This window comes from Cinclus cinclus, chromosome 8 (assembly GCF_963662255.1).
Source record: "Cinclus cinclus chromosome 8, bCinCin1.1, whole genome shotgun sequence".
Lineage (NCBI taxonomy): Eukaryota > Metazoa > Chordata > Aves > Passeriformes > Cinclidae > Cinclus > Cinclus cinclus.
This window is the reverse complement of record NC_085053.1, coordinates 6,772,784-6,799,104: the sequence shown is the minus strand read 5'-3', so window position 1 is coordinate 6,799,104 and position 26,321 is coordinate 6,772,784. Positions and strand designations below refer to the sequence as shown.

Below are 26,321 nucleotides of genomic sequence, written 5' to 3'. Positions count from 1 at the left end.
AAATGAACTTCTGAGGGTCTGGATTCTAGATTTTAAAAATAAAACAATAATGCCCATGTCATAGAGAGTCTAAAATAGTCCCAGCTAGGTCTGGTTGCTCAAGAATCTCTCCACTTTCAGTTCTAGACAGAAAAGGTGGTGTTTTGGTTATTTCAGTACCTCTGGGTTCAGAGGTACTGAACCACCAACTTCCCAGGGAAAAAATCCCAGGCTTCTCCAGGGTGGCAAACCACAAACCTGCTCTAACTCTGAGGCTGCCAAGGAAGGACTGGTGTGACTGCCTTGCTGAAAATGACAGCCAGCAGCAATGCAGAAATGAGCATCAGTTCAGCACAGCTTGACCAGAATATTTACATTTTATTAAATCTTTACAATCAGCAGTTATAATCAAGTACACAATTATGTACATGGATTATGTACATTTTAGCCCAGACTTTTACACCACAGTACATAGATGCCCTTAATACTGTGTACACTTATCACCAGAGAGTAAAACCCAACAACAGTGTTACAGCACCTGTTATTAGACATCTTCCATAAGAAAATATACGGCTGTAAATTGGTCTGGCTAAAAAAAAAAAAATAAAAAATAAAACAAACCAAAAATCTTATAAAATCTGAACATACAATTTTCATTCACAGAATGGTTTGTCTTCTATGTTCTGACGGATGCCTGTTGCATAAGATGTCCTGATTTTCACCTCTCAGCAAACACTCATTGGTGCCTACTCAGGGACACTGGCAGGAAGAGAACCAGAGTTGGGTGCATTCTCAAACTTCATTAAAAACCAAAAAATGTAAACAATTAAGAAGATTCCTGCAAGATCAAATGAGAAATTAATTGGCTGATCGGAATTACATGGCATGGAGTAAGTGCTAGTTGCAGCTGTGATTCCTGAATTCGTCAGAGTTCAATACCATACAAAGACATGTACAATGCTATACACAAAGGGTGATTCCTGATTAATGATCTATGAGCAATATTCCATATGCAGGGAACAGACTTCCACACGTTTGGGAACAACACTCTCTGTCACCTTCCAAAGGGGTTTTTCTTTTTGATGAATACATTCTTTTTTCTTTTTAAGATGATAGTAACAGAAAACTGAATTCTTTCCAGAATGATATGAACAGGTTAAACTAAAGCCTATGTCCTCATAAGGAAATACAAAGTGAAAGTAACCTGAATAAAAACTGCCCCCTCAATTTAATCCTATTTCCCAAAAGGTCAACCTTGCCTGATTCAATTCTGTAAACAAAGCTATGGCTCTCGTGATGGTTTCAAAGGTGAAGCAGAACCAAATGAAACAAAAAACACTTCAAAAGGAAGGAGGCAACAAGTTATCTGAGGTAGGCGACCACCAAAATGCTGCCCCCTAAATCCATATGGAGTTCGGGATCCCTGAAAGGTAATGCCTGCTGCTCCACTAACAGCTGGAGAAAGCAGTTACTAAAAATGAGCTGGTGATGGCAAGGGAAGTTAACCTTTCAATAAAATTTGACATCTACATCTAAATCTGCAAGTAAAAAAAAAAAAAAAAAAAGAAAACCTTTAGCTGCTATATTGAGATAGTAATGACCAGAGGCCTCTAGGATATAAAAATAACTCTATTTCCACCAAAAGAGCTATCAAGAAGGAAGATGATGTCCATGTCAAGAAGCATGGGAACAAAGATGCTCCTTTTGTGGCACTGAGCACTGACAGATCAACAAAATTCTCTGAATGAAAACGTTTGATCTGCACCTCATGGTTTGATCCTGCACTTGGCCATGTCCTGGCACTCCCAGGGCTCCATGGAACCAAGGACACTTACAAGGCTCCCATGGTCAAATGCTTTTTATGGACTCAGGTAACAAAACCCATAAATAAAAACACTCCCAACTGAAAAGCCCCAGCTGCCTCAAGTCTAAACCTCCAGACTTTGCACAGTTCCTGTCCAAAGGAATGACAACTCCATTTGAGAGCTAATTTCTTTCAAAGGACACTTATACAGTATTCATCCTCGAATTCCCTCCTACCCTGGTGATTTACAGTTCGGGATGGTATTTAGATGGACTGCCATGCTCTCAAAAGGTGCCTGTGCATTCTGAGACTTTTGAAAGCAAGTGTGGCTGAGTACGTGGATCCAGCATTGCCTGGGATTGCTCTGCCCACTGTACAGAGTATAAATACAGAGTATGGCTGCACTAATTAACAGTTGCATATTCAGCACATGTAATTTCACCAGCTAAATCAAAGGTGCAGTCCAGAGTGGGGCTTCCTGCTTATTTACTCCATTGCAATGATGAACATAAACCTGCATTTTTAGCCTGGTGCAGCATATAGGCAGTTTTCATTTAGTCTTTAATATAAAACCATTTTTTTTAAACCACAATTCACTAAAAGCAGTTTATATAAATCAAGTTAATTCGTTTTTGGCAGTTTCTTTGGACACAGTCAGAATGCCTCTATGTTGTTTAAACTTCCCCATTTTTAATTAAATGTAATGTGGATAACAAATTCAGACTTCCACTTACCTGTAACAAACTCCAGAGCCTGGGTAACACCTAGTCCACCTGGACTCTGAACTATTGACCCAACAGCCAGAATTGTTGCTCTTTCCCACTGACCCCAGCCTCCCTGCCTGAAACACCTTTATACACGAGTTGTGTATAAAAAGAACAATGGAGTCAAGCTGTTGGAAGTCAAACTTGTAGAAAAAGGTCTTGTTACAGCAGATGGAGCTGTGTCCTTTCAGAGGCTCTTTCAGATTTCACAGCAGACTGGAGTTTCTCCACCTTGGAGGCCAAGGGAAACACCTGGGACTCAACACCTGCCTCATCTGCTTCCCCTCAGCCTCCAGCAGGACCTTCCCACACCTTTTCCTGGTGGCCCCACAGCTGGCCCAGCCTCCCTGAGGGGACCTGCTCACACTCTGCCTTTGGTTTGTACAATTCCTCCAGCTGGAAGCAGCAGGAAGGGAACTCCCAGGTGCCTGTGTGGTTCCTCGTGGTAAGGGGTGCAAGGAGTAATGAACAGCACTGTGCCAGGTCAGACAAAACCAGACTGCTTCCAGCTGTGCAAACACCTGGAAACAATTCCCCTGCTGATGTAAGGAAGGCTTTCAGCTGGGGAGGGGTGGGTGCTCCAACAAGAACTATCCCATGGTCTGTCACCCCACCCTGCTCAACTCCTGCTTCCCAGAGCCCCAGGAGTCCCCTCGAGCCTGGAAGGCACGAGTCAGGCTTGTCCCTACCTGGGACACAGCACCAGCCATGGGGCCACACGAATGCTTTGATTGCACGTTCCCATTTTTAAACAGGAAAAATTAAAACATACAAAGAGCCTGTGCTGGAATTCTATGTTGTTTTTCAGATGACACCTGGTTGCTCATCCCAATACTGAATATGTTTTCTTGGATATCCGGGCCTCACTTCTACCCAAAGAGGTCTCCATTTGTTTATTAACAAATAAGTTATTATTACAAGTCATAGCTCATCCTTTTCCATCATTTCAAATGCTTCTATATCTTCATTCCAGTCTGCTAATATGGATTCCATAGGCTGGACTTTACTATCCCAGTGAGCTTTGGAACTGGCCTCTGTCTGGGTGTTTTGTTCCTGAGGCTGGCTGTCCCCTGGTGAACATGCTGGCTCTGGAGCACTGGACTCTGTGGGTCCAGAGGAGTGGGGATCCTCCTCTGCCATGGAAACACTGGCACTGGCTGTGCTGGCAGGAGACAAAGGATCAGGGTCACCAACACCAGAGCTCTCTCCTCCTCCTTTGGGCTCCTCACTGACTGCTCCAGCATCCTGAGATTCTGAAGGAGCTTCCTCAGAATTTGGTTTGTGTGAATCATTTTCAGATGATTTCTGGTCCATAGTCTCCATTTCTAAGTCTTTGAAAGGGAAGGAGAAAAGAAAAAAAAAAGTTAAAACAACAGTAGGAATGCAACATTTTATTATGTATTCCAAAATCAAGGTCACCTCCCTTGGCCTTATTATCTTCAAGGAAGAGCAGACTTTCCAGTGATATGGAAATTCAGTAGTAATGAGGGATAGATTTTACAGGGGGATAGGATGGAAGTGTTTTAAACACATTTTAAATGAGGGCAAACAATACATTGAGGCTCATTTTGGTTCTCAGACTTCAGGAGTGACTTGTGGGTCAGTGCCAGTTACCCTCCTTCAGCCTTAAACAAACATCCACTGCGTGCACTGGGCTTTAATGCTGGATTTTAAAGCACTCCCAGATCCATCAGGATCCCACATCTGAGCACTTGGAATCAAGAGTTTCCTAAGTTTACTGAACTGTGCATTTGAGAGAGACAAAGCCAGAGCCTCCCCACTCCAAGCAAGTACAACTGCCCAGTTTAGTCATGCACATTTCTCTGGGTTTGATGGTTATGGCTATAGGCAGGACACTGATATTTCAGGATTTTTAGGGAATTTAACTGCACATGCCACTGTTGACATGGGATACTTACTGCTATCAATAATGTAGTTTGGAATCATTTTACCTTTAAAGATTGTTGCTGGGATTCCAAACGGAAGCACGAGGAGGGGGAAGAAGTAGATATGGATTACAAACTCTCAAAGGCAGAGCTACCTTGTAATTAGCATTTTGTCAGAGCACTTAAAGGAGGGATTTGTCAGTTAGGAAGAAAACAAGACAAGATTTTGGCATATCTCCTTTGCAAACAGGTTGATTTTCTAGAGACACTTGTCCTTACCTACTCTGCTTGGACACAGAAGTGCTACAAGGAAAGGTTACTGGAATTTTCTGCTACATTCAAACATTTCAACTGGGAATGTATTAGCTTGCAATTTTCTTGCATTATACAAGAACACCCATGAAACATCTGAGGTCAGCAGCCTTATTTCTCATGTTACCCACTTCTCCTTAGATAGGCAAAGCAGTTCTATAGCACTTGTCTCTCTCCTTTTGGGTCCCAGGAATGTTACTGGGGATCTTGGTGAGGGAAGGATGTTCACAATGTAGGGCACTGGAAACATGCTGTTCCTGATGCTACTTCAAAGCAGCTGATGACAAAAAGGGTTGAAAAGGAATCCAAAAGGCTGGATCTTCTCATAAGCCAAAATGACATTTAGGAACAGCATTTCTGGATGTTACTCTGTGGGGGCAGTAGATATCAGTGATATCTTTCAGATAATGGCTTACTTAATAAAAAACTAATTCCAGTGTCAAACAGAAAACCACAGCACCTCTGAGCTGCAGTGCAAATTCTTGTCCATTTTCCACTGTGCCATGGCACAGATGGGAGCTAGATTTACATAAATCACATCTAACCTTACCTCTGTCTTTTGCTTTATCAGAAAGGAGCACCTCCACGGCCTCATACTCCCGGATGGCATCCAGGATGATGTTCCCTTCCTTGTTGAAGAGGAAGAGCATGGGAATGGTGATGTCATCTGTGTTCTTGCCATCCCCAGCCATTTGGAAGAGAGGAGCTGTGTCACTGCTGCTGCCCTCGTTGTCATCTAGGCAGAGCACACCACAGGAAGGGCAAACTTCCCGTTAGATCAGCTGAACCTGGAGCAGCCTCTCCTGCCCAGTCACTTCACAGCAAACCCCAGCCTGGTGTGTTTCCCTCCACTTTTCATTTCTATCCCCATTCTTCTTCAGCAGTTAGTACTGACAGCACCCTGCAATCCTTAAAGTAACAACTTTTAAAATGCAAAAACATTGACAACCCCCATCCTAATTCGTGTCGGCAGAGAACCAGACAAACCCCAAACATCTCTTCATCTTCTGAAAGCACAGTTGCTGGGCTTCTCAGCTTAAAGCTTGCCAGCTTTCCTGTATCTTCAAACCTGTACAGTTAGGTTACATTTACACCAATTAAGAACTTGGAATTGTATTTACCAATGACAATGCCTCCTATTGCTCCAGCTTTCTGAATGTTTCGTGCCTTTTCGGCAAACATGCACTGGCCTCTCTGCATCAAAGCAATTTTCTCTCTTACTGCCTCAGGATTAGTGATCTCTGAGCATCCATTATATGGCTTAATGGCTGCAACAAATCCTCTTGTCTGTTTGGAAAAAAACAAAAATAAAGAGAGAGAGCACTATGGTCATGCTTGTGAAAGACTGAAGTATTTTTGCTCCTTCAGTCACTCTAATGCATTTAGAGTTGTCTTGTGTCAGTGTAGACAATCTGTGCCCTGAAACTGGAGCTCTAGAAGCAAAGATTGACTGAATGAAAACCTAATTCTTATAATCAGTGTGATTTGTCTACCTGGAAGTGTTGTCTTTGGGAATTCTTCTTCTGTGAACTGCTAATCTGGAACTCCTCTTTGGGGCTGCAATGTGGATTTTCATACTGGTTCCCATAGAGACCCCTGCTTCAGTGGTATGCCCTCTTCCATCCACACAGCCTTCTAGAAAAGCTTTTGTTAGAACAACTTGCTCTAACTCTAAAAAGCTTCTGCCAGCTCCTGGCTGACATGGGAGGGAAACGTCCCCTAAATCACCATCTCCTTAGCTGTGCACAGCAGACTGGATAAGCTGGCTTTGCAACTCATGCCCTCTATGTGTTTTAAATCCTAAACCATGACTGATGACTCAGGAGCAGAGCACAGACAGATAAGCCACCCAACTCCACGACTGTCCCTGCTGTCATTGTCACCACTGGGCACTGTCATTTTAACCACTGCAATTAACTGATCACCTGGGGGATCAGCAGGATGCCCTCAAACAACAGCAGTACTGGAAGGATGAGGCTTGTGCAACAGGAAAAGGAACAGACACACCCACATCTCACGTACCCCTGCTTTGTGTTTGGACAAGTCCATCCCAAACTGTGCTGGCCCAGCAGTCAAGACCACCCTGCCAAAGAAGGGATGGGAAACAATCTGGACAGCACGAGGAGGGAGCTGCTGCTCTTTCTGCTGCTGGCTGGAGAGCTCAATCATTTCCTGCATGAACCGTAAGCCATCCTCGGCATCCAGGGAACTTGCTGCCTGCAGACAAAAGAATCAATAAACAATTCTGTCTTAAATTTTTGAGGACCTTGGGAGAACAGAAACTGAAGTTGTGTTTGCTCGGACCACTGCTACAGAGACTGCACCACATAGGGTGGATGCTCACTTCTACTCATGCATCATTTCACAAAAGGTTGAGCACCTGCACCACACAAGAGACTTTAAATATACAAGCAAATAGAACTCATAGAGAGATGTAAGTATCTCATGCTGAAAGCAGTGTTTTCAGCCAAGATGCTGTTGGTTACATCACTTCAACATGAGCAGCCTCCACCTAATTTAGTGGAAGATTAGTTAAAAGTGTTGCTGAGGCAAAATATTAACAAGCATCAGCCTGCTAAATACAGCCACAATATCCAGCTCATGTGTCTCCTTCCACAGGGTGGCTGTCTCTCCTGAAGCTCCTGGTGTCAAGGATCATTGCTAGAAGGACTTTGCTGGGAGCTCTAAAAAATAAAATCCTGCCAGGTTGTCTTACTTGCACTGCGTGCTGCACTAACTGCACTCGTCCATCTTTCAGATGGATCAAACTGACTCCCATCTTCTTCAGGATCTCCAAGTGCTCAGGATTACTGGCCATGAAATCTCTGGCTCTCAACGGTGGTTTTGGTCCACTTCCCAAACTCTCTTCTCTGCCAAAAGACATCACAGATCAAAGCTTTAAAAACCAGATTACGCTTGAAACAGAACTCTAGTGTTATTCCTGCTATCACAACACTGGAATTCTTGGTAAACTGAGTACAAGCTTCAGTGGAATGCAACTTCTCAATCAAGTTACCTTTTTTTTTTTTTGCAAGTTGCCTATATTATCAATAAATTTATAGGGCAAAACCTCTCTGCCAGTACTGATAACAAAAACTGCCATATACTCTCTCTCATTTGTAAATAGTCTGCATTATTGCAATACTGACCAAACACAGTTTGCCCCATACAGTTGCAACTCAAGTTTTAGTCATGAAAGACAAATATAGAAGAGGTGGTCAGGAGAACAAACTTCCTCAGCCTTAACACTGCCCTAAATTCCTCAAAACAGGTGCAGTTGTGTGTGGCAGCACAATTTCCTTGCTAGAAAGACTTTCAGAATTGTTCAGGAGACTGCAGAAATTAATTTTACAAATGAGAGAGACACACTTCCTGCAATACTCCACGTGTGAGCTGCAGCTACGCAGCTCATTCAGCTCCTTTTGCTTTGAAACACTTGCTAATTTCAGCTGGAAACAAATGAAGTTCCACTCAGGACCCCAGAGAAATCCCAAGTGATTTTTCCTGTGAGCAAGAATCTCCCCTTTGGCCCATCCCAAAAGGACTTCCAGCTCCAGCACACCTCATGCTTCTCCTTCCCTGCAGAGCAGACCCTGTTCCACTCAGTCCTGTGCTAACAAAAAGAGAGGAAATGTCCATCTCACGCTCTGGAAATGCCCCGGGGACAGCTCTTATCCACCACATTCTTCAGAGGCTCCCGGATGCTCTGGGCAAACATGGGGTCATTGGGGAAGAGGATCTGGGTGTTTGGACACGTCCAGTCGAAGTTGCTGTCGTCCAGCTCTGTGTACTCTGTGCTCTAAAATGAAAGATACCAAGTAAAAAAATTGCAGCTTATGTTTTTATATAAAGAACATCAACAGATAAGCCTAACTGAAGTAATCTGTGTTCTGGGGACACGTGGCAGCTGAATGCAAGAGCGGGGAGCCAGCGTACTGCACCCCCTTGGACAGAGGAATACAACACCCATTCTCATTTGTAATTTACTACATTTATATACACTTTCTAGAATTTATTTTACAGAAACAGATAATTCTCTGAGGGCAGACAGTACTTCTCAAGCCTGCTCATAACAAAGCCAGTGCCCTGTATTTTATGTGCTGGACAAGTAAAGGAAGTAGTTCTGGTTTCACCTGATACTGGCTTTACAGCAAGTGACCAGCTGCAGGCTTTAGGTCATTCTTACTAAAAATGTTACATCTTTTCATGTGAACAAAAGATTCTCCTCAAGAGCCACACAGACTTGCAAGTCTGAATGAAAAAGGATGATTCTCTATATAATTAAAAAAAATAATCTATTTTCAGGAAAGAAGGCAGAGTGAACATCTGCAAAAGATTTCTGGTTTGTAACATGCGAAACCACGTGGAATATGTCTGGTGGTTTGGAGCCACATTTAGCATGTCCTTAGCTTAGCAAATAACCAGTTGTAGATAACTGGCAAGCTCATTCTGTAAGTCATAAAAATCAATGTAGTAGTTATCTACCTGAAAAGACTCACCCTGTCTTTTGCTCTTGTTTCCAACAAACTGGCCAATGAAACATCAAGTATTTAAAGGCTCCCTAAAACCCAAGACCTAAAGGGTTGTTACTAAGACATGACCTTTCTTGTCTATGAGAGCAAATACAAACAGGATGTTGGGTTGACAGTACCCAGTATCTCTGTCACAGTTTGTTTCATTAGCATTGTATTTATGTTAAAAATCATTTACACATTCCATCTGTTCAGATAAAATTCCATGAAAGAGGAACACCCGACATCACAGGCTTTCAGCCACCTGACACCATTTTCAATGGAGTTTTCTTACTTGGATTATGCCCACTTGCAGCTTCGACTCAAAGAGCTTAAAAATATGCATTTGAGCAATTTATTCTATCCTCTCTATTGCCTTTCATTAACATTTGCAGTTCTCAAGAGAACAAGCAAAGTTAGGCCAGCACTTGGCACCAGCTGTGGGAACCCTGCCTGTCTCAAAGGTATTAAATTCTTATATTGGGAATAAAAGTTATATAAAATGCTCCTTCAGACCCTTCAGGAAACTTCTTACTTAGTTCAGAAAACAGCCTGTTTCCAAAACTCAGAGAGGAAAGGTAAATTTTCAGGGCAAGAACATTTCAGAGAGGGTGTAGGATTTCTACCCTCAAGAACCATTTAACACCAAACCCATGACCCATTAAAACATAACCAGTATTCCACATTAAGATCAAATCACTAAATATTTGCCACTGCTTAATACTATCAAACAGAGTGATTTTTCCAGGATACATGTCTTGACATACAATCTAAGCATTTTCCTCTGATGCAGGCATTATTGTAAAACTCTTAGAAAACGTTAAAAGTGGAGGCACAAATAAGGGAATCTGTGTCCGTGATGTCTCAAGACACCATTTTCTCTTTTTCTTTTTTCTTATTGCCTTAGAGACAAATTATGTCATCTTACTGACCATAAAATCAAAAAATGTGAGAATTTATGATGCTTCATGGCACAGCTGTATTACTCCAGATTATTCTGGAAGGTTAAGTAATTTATAAACCTGCAAGTGTTCTCATATTTATGCAATAGGTGCCTACTACATGGACTAAAGTGATTAAACATGCCAAATCTGTCTTCAGCTGTATCTTGTCAAATTGACTCCACAGCTGTCTCAAAAAACCTCTCAAAATTTGTTCATGTGCTAAAAACAAATGAGAAAAATGTAGATTTTAGAAAAAAATAATAAAAAATAAAAATATCCTGCTGTGTTATCTTCCCATTTATACAGAAGTGGGGAATTATTTTCTTTTTAAATCTTGGTAATAATTCCTATCTTTTATCTCAAGGTTCATCAGTGCAGAATCCAGTCATTATTCCTACTTTTGTCACTGGCACTATCTATATGATGAAATAGTACCTACTAAACAATGTGTTCAAACTGGTGCACTTTCTCAGACTGTGCTCTTTCCTGATTTTATTTCCATTTTCCCTCAGTAGAAGGAAGTGTAACACATAAACTGATTTAGACTGGAGCTGTTACATACTGTATTTTTTTTAGAGATGGTTTGGTTTGTAGTAGAGAGCCAGAGTGGCAATAGATGAGCTTCTGTAGTGAAGATATAATCTTCAATGTCAAAAATCATGTCCTCCTTATCAGCAAACAGCAGGTACAGATATTTAAACATCTCAGCCAGGAAGAATGAGTCCATCCTGTGGAGAAAAAGGGGATGTCCTTTAGGGAGATCTCCTCATTTCCAGAACAACAGTAAAATAAATATTCCTAGTGCTCCATCTCTGAAGACTTCATGACTATTACTGCTGGACATAATTCCATTAGCATTCCTTCCACTTGAAAGAAGCTGTGTTTGGAGAGAAATGATTCAGCAGATTCAGTACAAAAGAGCATTACAGAAAAAAAACCAAATAAACCTCCTGACAAATTTCCAGATTTGAAGTATTATTTAGTTTGAACGTAATTCATCTGTTGCTCTCAGACAAACGAAAGGTTATTAAACTGAAAATATTCTTACAGAGCACCCTATAGCCCTACTGGAACAGTTTACATTGTTTCAATGCATTTACAGTTCAGTACAATTACAAATGGGTAATTTAAGACTTGGCTATCAAACTGAAGACAGACAGCTCCTCAAATATCAATTAATTCAATTACACCGGGCAATCTGATTTTTTCTTATTTTTATATTTTAGAAAATTGTGCAAACTTTACCTGTCTTCATGACTTCCTGTACGAACATCCTTCATTGCAGCAAACCCACAGGGAACCCTGGCATACTTGTTCAAGTTTTCAATGAGGGTTTTTCCTACTTCTAGGTAGTAAGGGTCTCCTGTAGCCTGTGAAATTAAACAACAAAAAAAAATTCACAACCATTACATCTTGTTTACATCCTAAACTGGCTCCAGTGGGTAAGTTAAGCTGGAGATATGCTACTCAATTCTGTATTGAAATAGAACAGCAACAAAATTCTAGGTGCAAGAAGAAGTGCTCAAAGGTCAGAGGAATGAATGTGACTGTACCTTATACAAGAAGTAGGTGCTTTCAGCAAATTCAGGCCTCAGAGGATGCTGAGCCCAGTGAACTCTGAAGTCTGTTGTGAACGCCTGAGGATGAAAAAGAACAGACAAAAATAAATGCAGGAATGCAAACCAAACCCAGGTTTATTCCAATTCTGTGTTAACTGTATAACCAGCCTAGCTTTGATAAAGACCATTTTTGCAAACACACCTACACCTGACACCTCCACTGCAGTCAAGTGTCAGTGCACAATGACAGATGGTTAAGCAGCTGTTTCTACATTAATACCACAGGCCAGAAGATACCTAAAAATTTCCTAGTCTATCCACTCTTAATGTGCACTGGGAAAAGCCACTTCTGTCATATATTCACTGCCATTTCATATTAAGGTTTAAACCAAGTCTTTGTGTAGGGGATGGTCTGTTGGCTTAAATACAACTACTTAACCTTTTAAAGTTTCCTTCATAAGTACAAAACACAAAAAAAGCCAACCAAAAAACCCATAAAGAGCCAAATTACACCATTTTAAAAGCCCTCCAAAAAAACAAAACAAAACAACAAATCACTCCAGTGCTTAGCATTCTTTGTGCTCAAGAACCACACTAGGTAAATGTGATGTTAATTAAAATGCTCTTTAACAGAAATAAGCTTACACTAGAGAAAGTCAAAATTAAACCTGGAGTCAGAAGCCTTCAACTATAACCTGGGTCATCACAGATTAAAGACATACACTTCAGCAGGTAAACAAGCTTTGCTGTGCACAATGGACTTGCTCAAAGACTTGAGCATCTGCAGTAAGTTTGTGTGCTGACTTTCAAAGAAATTATACAAAATTTCAGAACATTCTCTCAGCTGTCAGACATGCAGAAGCGCAAATCACAGAAGAATGCTGTGGAAATGAGGCTTTGATTTTAACAACATATATACCTGCTGGTTTATCAAATGGGCATCTGCAACTGCTCAAACTGCAGTAAGAATCAGTTTACACAATTAAAAATACAAATACTTGATTAACAAAATCAAAAAGCTACTACCTTACCTCTGGAAGAAAGTTATGCTTTTTTATAACCTGATACAGCATCTCATGTGTTTCAATAGCAGGTCTAATATCACCCTTCAACACCTAAAATTAAAAAATAATTCACCAAGCATTGGAATAATACTCAAGGTTAAAAACACTCACGCTGTGTTTTTGTAAAGCTACAGAGCAGTCACTGCATACTGTAATCATTAATCCCTATCACTGTAAGTCACAGAAGCTCCTTAAGAGTTTTTTAAGCAAAATCAGTGAAAATCATTAAATTTATTGCCTATATAGAACAAGGACCTCTGACATTTACAGAGAACTGGGGTGAAAATGTGATTTAGTCCGTCTTAAAGATGCCAATGGCACACAGACTAGAAAAACAGTTACTAGTAAAAAGGCAGCTTAACTGGACTATTTTCATCACTAGGAGTCATGAAAAGGAAGGAAGCAAATTACATTATTTTTCCTGACACTCAACACAGGCAGAAAAGCACATTAACTTGCATCATAGCATTGGAGTGACTGGAAGACTGAGTACAGAAATCATGGAATCCCAGAACGGTTTAGGTTGGAAGGGACCTTAAAGCCCATCCAGTCCCCCCCCCTGCTATGGGCAGGGACACCTTCCACTGGCCCAGGCTGCTCCAAGCCCTGACCAGCCTGGCCTTGGACACTTCCAGGGATGTTCCCTTAGTATTTCTGAAAATTAAATTACTAAGCTTGACTTGAAAATCATATATTCAACCCAGTTAGTAATTTCCTTGTTATTAAAACCACCTCTATATGGGTTTACACCTTACCTGCAATCCAGGGAAGAAAGCAAGCAGAGAATCCATCCAGGTCCGAGCATTCAGCATTGGTTTATGAATGTGAACATCAAGGAGAAGAGGTGGCTGGCTGATGTATCTCATTATGGCATCATAGTGCTGCCAAATATCAGGAAAAGCAGGAGTTTGTTTATCAGTTCATTCCCCAAAGGAGAGATGGATCACCAGACTGGCATTGCACTTCAATGGAAAAGCCAGTACAACATTCCCAATCATTACTACATTTGGCAGTGCTGCTAATCTCTAGTTTTGCAAACTAAAACCAAGTGTAGTTAATACTGAAAAGCTCCATATTACACTTGCAAAACTTACCACATTTCCAAGGAATACACATACCCAAAAGTATATCCAGCAGCCATGTGATAAACCACGAACTATCACAGTTAAGGCACATTTGTTTTGGCTGAATTTTGAAGCATACTAAAGAAAGCTGAAATTGCTTTCTCTGAACAACAGAATTCCAAAGCATATGGATTCTCAGGAGGAAAAGGAGGTTAAAAAACCCAAACAAAGCAGCTGGACCAGATGGCTCAAAAGAACTTTTAGACCCACTAGGTCTCTTGCCACGTTGCTGACTTCCAATCCTGAAAAAATCATGCTATATGATACAAAATCACTTTATGACCTAAGATGTTTTCAATGATATTGCTATTTTCAAAAGAAATAATACTTCTATGAAAGAATCATGATGCTGACCAAGTTGCTCAGTAATTTACGAATTAAAAAAAAAAATTAAAAAAAATCTAAGTGTGGTTTTCAGGTTGTATACTTAAATGTATCCTGGGCTTGAGGATCTGCAGTGCAAAGCAAGAGCCACACTTAGATTTTTTTTTTTTTTTTTTTTTTTGTTGCTCCAGGATAGAATGAAATTGTACAATGGCTTGGAAGAAAAGGCCCTTACATTCTTTCACAGAAACATTTGCAGTATTGCACTCTCCCAGATGATCTGGGAAATACAGCTTCTCCCATACTGGGAACATGGATAAAGGCCTAGAGGGTTCTGATTTTTACTGGATGGGGTTAAAATAACTGCTCAGGTAACAGCTAATCACCCAAGATTAGCAAAAACCCTCACTAAAAAGAGCTGGCACTAAACACAGCAGAAGTCACAGAAATTCTGCTAAAGATCCCTTCTCAGGCTAACAGCTGACAACACAATTACTCTGAAATTTGTACTGCAGAAGGCACAAACCTGATCCAGGTGTTAACTTACCGTGTTAAATCTTTCCAGGAAACTGTCATCTCCCAGCAAGACATAGGCTTTTAATAAATATTCATAGTATGAATCTATTCCTGCTCCAACTCCACTATCTAGGAACGGAAGAAAATGAAAAGGTGGGTTTACTTTAAGTAGTGATATGGGTATTTTCCACAATATCCCACTTTGATTTGAAAGGCTCTTCCAGTGAAAGGAAAACCCTCCTGTCACTGGAATTAAGGCACAGACGGAAGCAGAGACACAATACTGTGTATCTATGCCAAAGGCTTTGCACTACCAGTGCACATCATAATATGGACAGACATGCATTGAAGACACTTATTTCACAGGACATCACTTCTCCTGTCCTATTTATATTTTTTCCTATGCATTTATAGCAAAGTCTCTGAAAATTCATCCCAAGGCATCTCCCTCTCGGTGTTAAAGAGGATCAGGGAACACACTGCCATGAACAAAACCAGTTTCTCTACCAGAGAGGGCTTTGCTCTCTCAGAGCAGAGCCAGGCTTTGAGGCAGCACCTTTCTCCACTGCCTGTGCCATCAATATCTCTCAGCAATCCAGGTGAGCATGCTGGGGTGTGTGAGATGCTCCCTGCCTGGGGCCAGCCGCACCTTTGCGGACCCAGTCTCCAGTGTGGATGTTAATGGTAACCCCCACTAAGTTGCTGCTGCGCTGCCTCTTCTCCCAGATAAAATCCAGTGCCTTCCGGGCATATTCCTGCAACAACAACAACAGGCAGTTAGGGAAACTCACACACTAAACTCTGTGATTCTTCTGGCTGTTTCCATTAAGATGCTAGGAAAGGAATAGGATGTTTCATGTCTAACAGTCTAACCTTCAGAATATTTATCTTGTTTACTTCTGTATGTCTCTTAACTACTTTCAACCAAAATTATTTCCCATGATTAAGAATACTGTTTTAAAAAATTAAACCTTAGAAGAAAGACCACACACACACTACAAATCTCAACATATACAAATGTTTTTGTGCAGCACAGCCAAGACAGGCCTTTCATTAACTCAGAACTGTTTTTCCAAAATTACAAAATGCAAAGAGAATGCTAAAACCTAAGGCAAAATGTAAGGTATGGTGGAAAGCAAACCTCAAATATAGATGTTCCCGTGAATCTGCTTAAAGCTGCAAACTCAAGGATCAAGGTACCAGCACAAGCTGTACAGGTATCACTTTCTGTTCCTGTTCGTGCCTCTGGATGTCTTACACCAAATTTTAAGTTAACCTAGAGAAAAACAGAGATTAACATCTTTATTTTTCCTTGCTGAAAGAATTTACAGTCCTATGACTGTATAGCAAGTATATAATCTGTGCTCTTTCTAAAGACAAGAAAATCCAGATCCCTTTGGGTTTCCTCTGCCAACTTAGACATGCACAGAGAACTATCCACAAATACTCAAAATCACAACCCTCCCAAAAAAGCCTGTTGCCTGGTTCACTAGACATTTGAATAAGAGAATACACTCTAAAAACCTAATCTGAGCAACTTTTTAAGCAACAAATCAGGAACTCAGAACATCATAAGTGCTCCTGGAAATTTAGTTTCGTAAATATCTCAGTACTCCTGGCTCCTGAGAGTACCTGCAATTTATCAGCTTTCCATTTTCTGTCCACTTAATATAGAAACAATTCTGGAAACAGATATAAAAAAAATCATAACAACAGAAGCTTTCATTCCAGCTGTAATGCTGCATTACAGAAACAGAACTTACTCTTGGATAAGGGAGACCACTAGTGGTGTTAAAAGCAGGTAGAAGCTTGTAGCCCAGTTCCTTTGCCATGTGCAGGAGTTCACCATTGTACCACTGCATATATTCACCTTTTTCTTTCAGCATAATTGCCACTGAGTGCCCGCCTAGGAGACCTCTAAACACAAGAGAAATTATCCACATCTCAAAAGGTATGTTCATCTGAGCAGCAAGGACAACTCTCTATAATTCTGATATGTACATAACTGTGGCCTTAGTTTTCAGACTGCTGATGAAATTCCCATTAAAATCAAGGTTAGCTACCAATGTTTTGGAAGCAATTACTGTTTATCACTGGAATCATTGATTCATCAATATTAGACAGGAATAGCAACCAAGACCTCTAAAATTGCATATAATAACTTGAAATTCCATGCTCTGATCCTGCATTGAGTCCCAAAAGTCCCTTCCAAGCTGGAATCATCTATGACCCCAGGAATCAAAATCTGGTAAATCAAGTATTGAACAGAGCCATTTGCAAGCCTGTTTCTCTTAAGCAAACCCACTGATCCCTCAGCATGCACATGGGGTTCTTAATCAGCCAAGCTGTGCCTGCAGCAGTGACATGGGGGGCAGCCTGATTCAGTACCACTGCAGCAAGTCCTGCCTTGCATTTTAAAACTGCTCACAGGCAAACTCAGACAAAGGCACAACTATTTCAAATAGGTGCAACAGCATAGAAAGGTGTCTTAAAGACACTGACTAAAATCCACATTTCAGGAGGTTTGAAAAGAAAAGTTACTCACCCAAGGACTCTTATGTTGGTTTCAAAGACAGACACAACTATGTCATTATCTAAATTAACATCCTTTATTACTTTTTTTACAGCTTCTTCAAACTCTTTGGTTTTATTTAACACCTGGAATACAACAGTGAGCAGGTGTTCAGTCCCAGTATAGCTAATGCAGTCACAGTGTATTTGTATACAGGATATTTCAGTGCACACAAAGTTACCCAAGAAATATGTACATACAATTAAAACCAGAAATACATCAGTGGTTATTAAGAGGTGCCCACCACTAACTGAGCCCCTTGCTTTGGACTATAAGGGAAAGCAAATTCCTTTGTGTTAAATTAGAGGAAAAATAAAGTATTAAAAAAGTATCAATGAAATCTGAAGGAACTGCTGTAATTTTACTACAACAAACATGAAACTGCATCATCACAGCACTTCCAAAGTTCTCACAAGCAACAATCACTTCAAACAGAGCCAGAGATCAATGGTCATGAAAAAGAAATCTAAAAGTAAGTCTGAGCATCAGGAGACAACCTCTTTGTTTTATCAAAGCTTATCAACAGATTGAACTTACCACAAGAGTGTCCAAGGTATCAATTAAGGTCAGTGAAAACCTATGAAAGAAAATTTGAAAGATATTTACTATAGATCTGTATGTGTAGAAATTAAGTGATTTTTAATAGTAACTGATACCAGGGAAGAAAATAAATTCTTACAGACCACCAGCTACAAAAAAATAATTAGTTTGTCCCCTTTGCTAGTGACCAGAAAAGGAGCTGACAAAGAAGCTATGATTACGGACAGATTTATTTACTGCAAAGCTTTCTAACTTCTGGTGAGCAAATTTAATTTTTATTTCTTGTCTCCAACCAAATCTATTAAGAAACCCAGCATAAAAGTTTAAGTCTTTTTCCGGCCTCTGTTTCACTTGTTTTCTTCAAAAGAAGGAAAAATGTTGAGATCAAAAGCTGAATTTGTCCTACCAGAAACTGTTGCAACACTAGCAAGTGGTAGGCTTAAAATAAAGAACTACTTTTATTGACTCTAAAAGAAAGAATTATTTTAGCATTGTCCAAGGCCAGGCTGGTCAGGGCTCAGAACAACTTGGGCTAGTGGAAGCTGTCCCTGCCTACAGCAGGGAGTGGCACTGGATGGTTTTAAGGTCCCTTCCAACCCAAAGCAGGTTGGGATTCTGTGATTTATTCTGTGAGAGAAGAGCCAAAGTCAGCTCCACACTGTCTGACACAGGAACATCCTAACGAGGGTCAGAGCTTTTCTCCAGGGGTGTTCTATCCCAAGCTGAGGGGACCTTTCTCTATCCCAGGAATTCTATCTATAATTCTATCTTAAATATGTCTGATTCCAACCACTGCTCCTATGCTAGGACACACTCACAACACAATGGAATTTACAGAACATGACAGTGTTAGAACTGAACACTTTGGAACAGTAAACATTTTGCTGACTGAGGAGCACACACCAAGGATGTCTCTAAGTGCCCAATGTTTGAAACCTCGCAGGCAACATGTGACAACCAAAATTCTAATTAAGTGTTCCTATATTGTAATTCTCTTTAATTTGTAAAGACACAAGAGCATTCTGTGAGTGCTGTTTTTCAGGAGACAGATTAACTAATGATTATGCACATCTGCCTAACAAATCCACAACTTTTTCCATACAAAAGGAGGGAAATGATGCATTTCACATCTATATGGAAGGCTCCTAAGTTCTCCAGGGAAACAGAACTGACTCAGCTGCATCACCCTGTCATTTTGTGATTGCAAAGACTGGCAGAGAACACAACTGATGAGGCAGCTGGCAAGAAAAAGGGTAAGAAATCTTCTACATAATAATGTAACTAATTATAAGGTTCAGGATAAAGCCTGTATACAGAAAAACAATAAACACATACAATAATTTAATGAATCTAAGGGGCTGAAAGGTATTTTTACTCAAATGCTAGTATGTTACTTATAAAAAAGGTCATTAAAAAGAATGCACAACCAGGATTAAAAATACATTTTCTTGACACTTTTCATCAGCTGTATCTTTGGATACCTCCAAGGCAGCAGGATTAAATGGAAATCTCTAGACTAAATAACATTTATACATAACAAAACAAAGCCAAAATAACATGTTCAATATCCTAGAGTGTATCAGAAGCAGTATTTAAGAGAAGGATTTCATCTCTGATGAACACTGTTGTGCTTATAGACATTAAATGGCGATATTAAAAAAAATAGCTATTTGTTATTAAAGAATTTTATCTATAAACTGCACATATTCAAAGGTATCAATTACAAATGCATTTAAACTAGGTCAACTTTGCCTTTGATTATTCCATTTAACATGAAAAAAAAAGTCCTTCAATCTACATTTTGCTAGCCAAAGGATCAGTATTTTGTACTATCAGCTACCTTAAAAGAAAGAATAGAAAATATTTCCATGTCTGAAATAGTGTTTTATACTTTGGCAAAGGCCCCAGGCTATCATACACACGATAATCATTTGACTGCTTACTTTCAGAAAACTTTTTACTTAAAAATAAAAAAGCACTTTAAGCATCACTTACTAGGCCAGCATCATGGATAAGAGTTTATTGTTCTGTTCAGCTGATCATTAACACTTATAACCTGTACTACCAATACCATAAATGTCAGCTCACATTTGGAAGGTTTTCCTATGGAAAATACTTGGAGAATAGTTTAAAAAAATTATCCTTGCATGTCATTCACCGGTCAATTCTCATCCTCTAATTAAGGCACAATTTCACATCAGTTAATAAAAATATTTCTTACAAGTCTAAGTTTCTGGCCATATCAACTGAACAAACAAGTTTTATGGGCTGCCAATTGTACTTGTATTCCTAGATGTTTACAGTGACCATTTCAGACACTAACTTTCCCAAGGCATCATCCACATCCCCTCGACTTGGCTCCTGACCCCGCACTCGTCCTCGGCAAGTTAAAGGCATGAGTTCATCAGCTGGGTACGCGTGCTCCTGTTGGGAACAAAGAGGAATCAGTGACAGTGCTCACAGCCACTCTGGGGAGCGGCTGAAAGGAATCCTCATCATGCTGCTTTGCAGAAAAACTGCATCACGGAGCCTTGCAGGTGGGAAGGAAGGGACCTCTAGAGTTCATCTTGTCCAAGCCCTCTGCTTGAGCAGGATCACCCAGACCCCACTGCACAGTACCATGTCCAGGCAACTCCTGAGCATCTCCATGGCTTCTCTGGGCACCGTGCCAGTACCTGGTCAACTCCACAGTGAAGAAGTATTTTCTCATGCTCAGAGGGAGCCTCCCATGGTTCAGTTTGTGCCCATTTCCTCTGAGCACTGCTGAGAAGAGCCTGTCTTCTTGGCAGCCTCCCTTGTTCAATTCCCCGGAGACTTCCCTTCTCCAGGTTGAACAGCCCCAGCTCTCTCCCTTGTTCAATTCCTTGGAGACTTCCCTTCTCCAGGTTGAACAGCCCCAGCTCTCTCCCTTGTTCAATTCCCTGGAGCTTTCCCTTCTCCAGGTTGAACAGCCCCAGCTCTCTCCCTTGTTCAATTCCCTGGAGACTTCCCTTCTCCAGGTTGAACAGCCCCAGCTCTCTCCCTTGTTACAATTCCCTGGAGCTTTTTCCCTTCTCCAGGCTGAACAGCCCCAGCTCTCTCTCTTGTTACAATTCCCTGGAGCCTTCCCTTCTCCAGGCTGAACAGCCCCAGCTCCCTCAGCCTTTCTTTAGGGGAAAGATGCTCCAGCCTCTCCATCACCTTGATGGCCCTCCTCTGGACTGTGCACAATGAACTCACCTGGCTGAGGGTGACAGTCAGTGACAAGTAAGAGAACTTACAAGTTCAAACAAAAAATTGGTGAAGTACTATGTAAGACATAAAAAATAACATTCACCAAAAAACCTCTAACAAGACTGAGCCTTTTACAAATATAACAAATATAATACTGACATCAATTATGATGAATCTTATATATATCTAATTGCAATGAATACAAAACTGTCTCCTTAGAAGCTCAACACAAGTGGTTTGGGATGGAGCTTTTCCCTTGATTTCAGCAGGAAACTGGCTGCTGTACTGAGGTCTCCAATTTGACTTTTATTGGAGAACTAACATGTGGGAGGATAAAAACCTTCAACTGTTGCACTGAAATTGCAAGTAAACACATTCAAAATATTTCCAAATATATGGAACAAAAATAATCTGTATTCAAGCATGAGATAAAAATAAAAAAGGAACTTTCCTCTATAAATAAACAGCTCTTGCAACTTCTTTTGAAACCGATGGTTTGTCTCCCTGCATACCACCCTCCTGAGTGTTTTGGTCTTTGCTCAACTCTTTGTTCCCCTCAAGTTTAACTACAAAAGGCAGAATCTAGATCATTTTCATACAGCTCAGATGTTTCTGAATATCTCTGCAAAGCACTCAGAAAAACGGATTAAAGTACACAACAAAAGCAATGTCAAAACTGAGATCTCTGTCTTAAATTTTGGATAAGAGAAGTGATAAAAAAAATCTGGAAAAATAAACTTTTAGCTTTACAAATAAAGAACAAGAAGCATTTTGAAAAATGAAGTTCACTTATTCTCTGCCTGCAGCGGAGAATAAGCAGCTATTGGATTGAGTTATTTCCCAACTTGTCACTGGCCTCAAGTTACTGACATTTTCACATGTTCTAACAGCCAAGAAGAAAAATATCCCCATTATTACAAATACTGTTGAAGGACTGAAAAAACCAGCAACTTTTTCACATAGCTTCTGTTAACAACTTAAAAAATGAAAAAAATTTAAAAAGGCAAGGGGGTTTCCCTTGCAGTCAAATATGAATTTTCAGTTTTCTAAATATGCATGTCTAAAATATGTATTAATAGAAACAGAAAATCAAAACTTTTCAGCTGGCTGTTTCAAAAACACCTGCAAAAATACTTCAGTCTCCTGCTGTCAGAATCAAGTCTGATACTTTAATCTTTCCTTCAACTTTAAACAAGCAAGTCACATTTCTCTGTTTGTTTAGTGCTCCAGCATACGTGGCAAATAAATATCCTTTTGGCTTCGAAGTTTCCAGGATAGCTGAAGTTTTTCCTCTCCTTCAAACAAAATTGTCTTGCTTCAGATGTGGCAAGACCCCTACCAGCTGCCAATTTATCACACAATGAATAGTAGAAGCACAGATCCCTGTAATATTTTATCCAGTTTTGCCAAATACATAAGTATTCCATTGAAGAAATCCAAGCCAAGTGTTTTCCATGGAACCAGATTACAAAAATTACAACCAAAAGCCTGATGTTTAACTTCTAAAGCTTTCAAAAGTACAGAGCTTAAGTTAAAAGGAGAAGCTGCACCCTCTTTGAAAATCCTCTTCTATGGCTTTCTGTCCACTCTACAGTCCTCTCCCATGCTGTATTAAGTTTTATTTCCTTAGATTTTAAGCTTGAATTGCGTATTACACAGAACCTGGGACATGTGGCAAGATGCTGTCAGGAAAGAGCAGCTTGTGCTGCAGGAACTGATGCAACTTGAGAGGGGTTTCTGCAACAGCCACAAAGAATGTGCATATAAAGCCAGTAAGAATTAATCTTTTTTATTTATCTTAGCCACATCTACACTTTCTCCTCAGAAGACTATTACTTACAGAATATTTGAAAGCAATTATTACTGGAGGAAGTCCATTCCAAGTAACTATTTATTCTTAATCTTTTCTAAACTGAGCCAGACCAGGGTGTGTGGAATGGCTCAGAGATCCAGAATGGGAGGACACCTGCACAGGAATGACAAGTCAGAGTAAAAGAAACCACAGCCAGCATGGCCTATGGTCATATGACAGTCACATCCTGCACACAGCCTGGAATGCCTGGATATGGCACCAGATCCCCTTTCTCTTCTACAAACAGTTTGTAGAAGAACACCCAAACTGCACTGAAAAAATAGTAAATGTCATTTTTACCTAAAAAATAAGATGAATTTGTGTTCTCCAGAATCTGATGCCTACAGACAGCTTATCTTGAGCTTCCTTTTCCTGGAATTTCAAACCAAATACACTACTGTTGATATCCTGACATGAGATAAACTGGTTTGGAAAAGATTAGGTATGGCTTAGGAGAGTTACCACAAGCAGTTCTTAGTTACCACTCTAAAAGCTATCACAACCCTCCTGAAAGTACTATTTGTTTGGTCTTTTTAAAGGCTTTACAGGTGCTGTTATTTATCTAAGCTCTGTTTTCACCCCTCCTTCCTGGATATTTCTATAGAACATCACGTACTGTAGGTTGCTTTCTCTCCCAGGTCAGCAACAACTCCTCTGAAAAACATCAAAACAAGTATTTGACTTACCATATAATTGCTATATGCATGATCAAACATTTCAAGCACTTGATTTCTAAAACAGAAAAAAAGAAAAAGCATTAGTGGTCTGTCTCCCAATGGCCTTTAATGCACTATCTCACTTTAATATCTGAATATCAGGCACAGGTCCTCCACTAATATGTTCTACTCAAGTAAGTGAAATATAGAATAATATTTTTTTCTTGATTCAGCTACTCTTGTCCACTCCAAAAAGGAAAGACTCTTTCTTCACCTAACATGAAATTATTTGGGGATCTCTTGGCAAGCAAATAGTAAAGAAAACCCTTACATTTATTTAATATGTTTGAAAGGACAAAAATGCTTCTATATATAAAAACTCCCAAAAACCCCCACTTTTTTTTAAGACACAGCACTACTTCTGATCAGTCCTAACTGTTTCACTAAAGAGCCCTGCAAGGAAAAAAAGGATGCTAATTTCTACCATCAACATAAACCACAATCTCTGCTGATAAGACCAAACATAAAAGAGCCAAGAACACTAAAATTATATTGTAAATATCCAATTTAGCTAAATGACTTGGAGATTCAAGAAGTAGTTTTAACTCATTAAGTACATTAAGGCATCAAAAGAGCAGAGGATGGTGCTTATCCCAGGTGCCTCTTAAGCTGCAGCAGGCAAACAGATAAACATACAAAGCTGCTGGGTGATGCAGCACACAGAAAACTGCTTAAAACTTACATTTACAGGTAAACACAAACCACAGCAGGACATGGCCTGCACGTGCCTGGGGCATCAGACAACATTTTAAGTGTAATGCAAAAATTTTAAAACAAATTGTGTAATGAAATTTCAATTGCTTGTGGAGCCTCATGAAGAAAATGTATTAAAAAACTGCACACACAAATTACCCTGAGAACGCAAGATGGAACATCCCAGGAACTGTAAACACTGGAGTTAAATATCAACTTATACCCGACAGCTGGACTTGATGATCTTGGAGGCTTTTTCCAAACTTAACAACTCTGTGATTAACAACTGTGAGAGTATCTACACAGCTTCTCCAGCAGTCTTTTTGCATTGTTGTTCTGTACAACTGACCACTGGATGGGAAAGGGACGATGAAATTCCCCCAGTAACATACTGAGACAAAATATGCTTGACTGCAAATTAGTTTAAACAAATCCCACTCCATGCAGGGAAATGCATTTCCAATATACGTTGTAGTATTTACCACTCAACTAAAAACTACAATAAAAGAATCAGCCTCTGACATGTACATGCACTGGGGACCGAAGGAGTTTAGGCTACATACAGGAACTAGGCAGCACACACGTAAACGTTTACCTTTTTTATGACTCCCGCACTCTCACACAGGCACGGCCATAATGAACCCAGCAGAGCGGGGATTTAGACTTACCTTTGACCACTTTCACCCCTAGCTCTACGCAAGCCCTGGCTGAAACCTCCAAGGCGAGCTCCCAAGCACAGGCGAGTTACGAGTTCGCACAGCACGCGAGCTCGATCCCACACCGGCGAAGGGGCCGCGTGTCCCCAGCAGCCGGGTGACCTGGCCCGAAACACCCGCCGGGCCCCGGCACACGCGGCTCCGACACGGCTGGGCCCCCACGCCACGCGTCCCCCGGAGCGCTGGGGGGACAGGGAAGGACGAGGGACGCCATCCCGAAGCTCTGCGCCCGCAGCCGCGCAGCCCGCCCCAACCCCGGGGCGCAGCGCACATCCCCCGCCCAGCACGGCGGGGCCCGGCTCGCCGCCCTTGCTTCCCACCCTCCGGCCGTCCCCGCGCTCACCCCAGCCGGCGCTTCTCCTCCCTGCTCATGGCCCCGGCGCCCGGGGCGGCCGCCAGCACGGAGGAGGCGGAGAGCAGGCCAAGGGCCAGGAGCTTCCAGGGCCTCCTCCAGCGGGGACCCCGCTCCCCGGCGCGGCAGCCCGGAGCTCCGCTAAGGGCCATGGCGGCCGGCCGGGTGCCCGCTAGTCCCGCTGCGGGCCCATAGCCGCTCCCGCGGCTCCCGGGGCAGGAAGGGCCCGGCCCTGCCCCTCCGCGCGCGCGCCCGCGGGGGCGTAGCCAAGGAAACAGCCTCGCGCCACAGCCGCTTCCGGCACCGCCCCCCCCAGCGCGCGCCGCCGGGCCAATGGGGAAGCGCGCCGAGGGGGTCACGTGCGCCGGCAGGGAAAGCGCAACGAGAGGGTCGACGTGGACAAAGGGCGGGGAACCACAGCTCCCGGCGTGCTCCGCGCCCCGCTCGCACACGGCTCCCGGCGTGCTCCGCGCCCCGCCCCGTCCCCCCGCCCTCCCTCAGGCGGCTCCCAGCGAGCCGCAAGCGCCGGTCGTGCCGAGGAGTCACGGAGTGGCTCAGGATGGAGGGGACCGTACAGATCAGTTCATCGTGGGCAGCGACGTGATTAGAGCCTCTTCCAGCATGGCCTTGCCCACTCCCAGGGATCCAGGGGCAGCCGCGGCTTCTCTGGGTACCCGGGCTCAGCCGGGCCTCACCAACCTCACGGTCAAGAACTTCGTCCTGAACACCCAATGGAACAGTTAGTTTGAAGCCATTCCCCCTCACGCTGTCACGAGCCCTTCCCCTCCGCGTTGCTCGCAGACTCCCCCCGGGCAGCGGAAGGAAACACCTCCGTGTCCCTCCCAGCTGCCTGAGGAACACTTCTTTAATAAAACCCCCC

General features: G+C 41.7%; 1 protein-coding gene across 2 annotated transcripts; it reads right to left on the bottom strand.

The window, feature by feature from the left end:
- Positions 1 to 303: 303 nt before the first annotated feature.
- EDEM3 (ER degradation enhancing alpha-mannosidase like protein 3) lies at positions 304 to 25,594 on the bottom strand. Of its 2 annotated transcripts, XM_062497310.1 has the most exons (21): positions 25,433 to 25,594; positions 23,651 to 23,696; positions 20,223 to 20,323; positions 17,897 to 17,936; positions 17,333 to 17,445; positions 16,551 to 16,704; positions 15,929 to 16,063; positions 15,437 to 15,542; positions 14,819 to 14,916; positions 13,579 to 13,704; positions 12,791 to 12,874; positions 11,754 to 11,837; positions 11,446 to 11,570; positions 10,763 to 10,928; positions 8,390 to 8,544; positions 7,462 to 7,615; positions 6,768 to 6,962; positions 5,867 to 6,032; positions 5,296 to 5,481; positions 4,467 to 4,514; positions 304 to 3,878 (listed from the first exon to the last, which is right to left on the bottom strand). In XM_062497310.1, the coding sequence occupies exons 1-21, from the start codon at positions 25,591 to 25,593 to the stop codon at positions 3,469 to 3,471; spliced, it is 2,853 nt and encodes a 950-aa protein (XP_062353294.1). In that variant the 5' UTR covers position 25,594; the 3' UTR covers positions 304 to 3,468. The 2 variants fall into 2 exon arrangements, with proteins under 2 accessions (XP_062353294.1, XP_062353295.1); XM_062497311.1 differs by lacking the exon at positions 4,467 to 4,514.
- Positions 25,595 to 26,321: the final 727 nt, after the last annotated feature.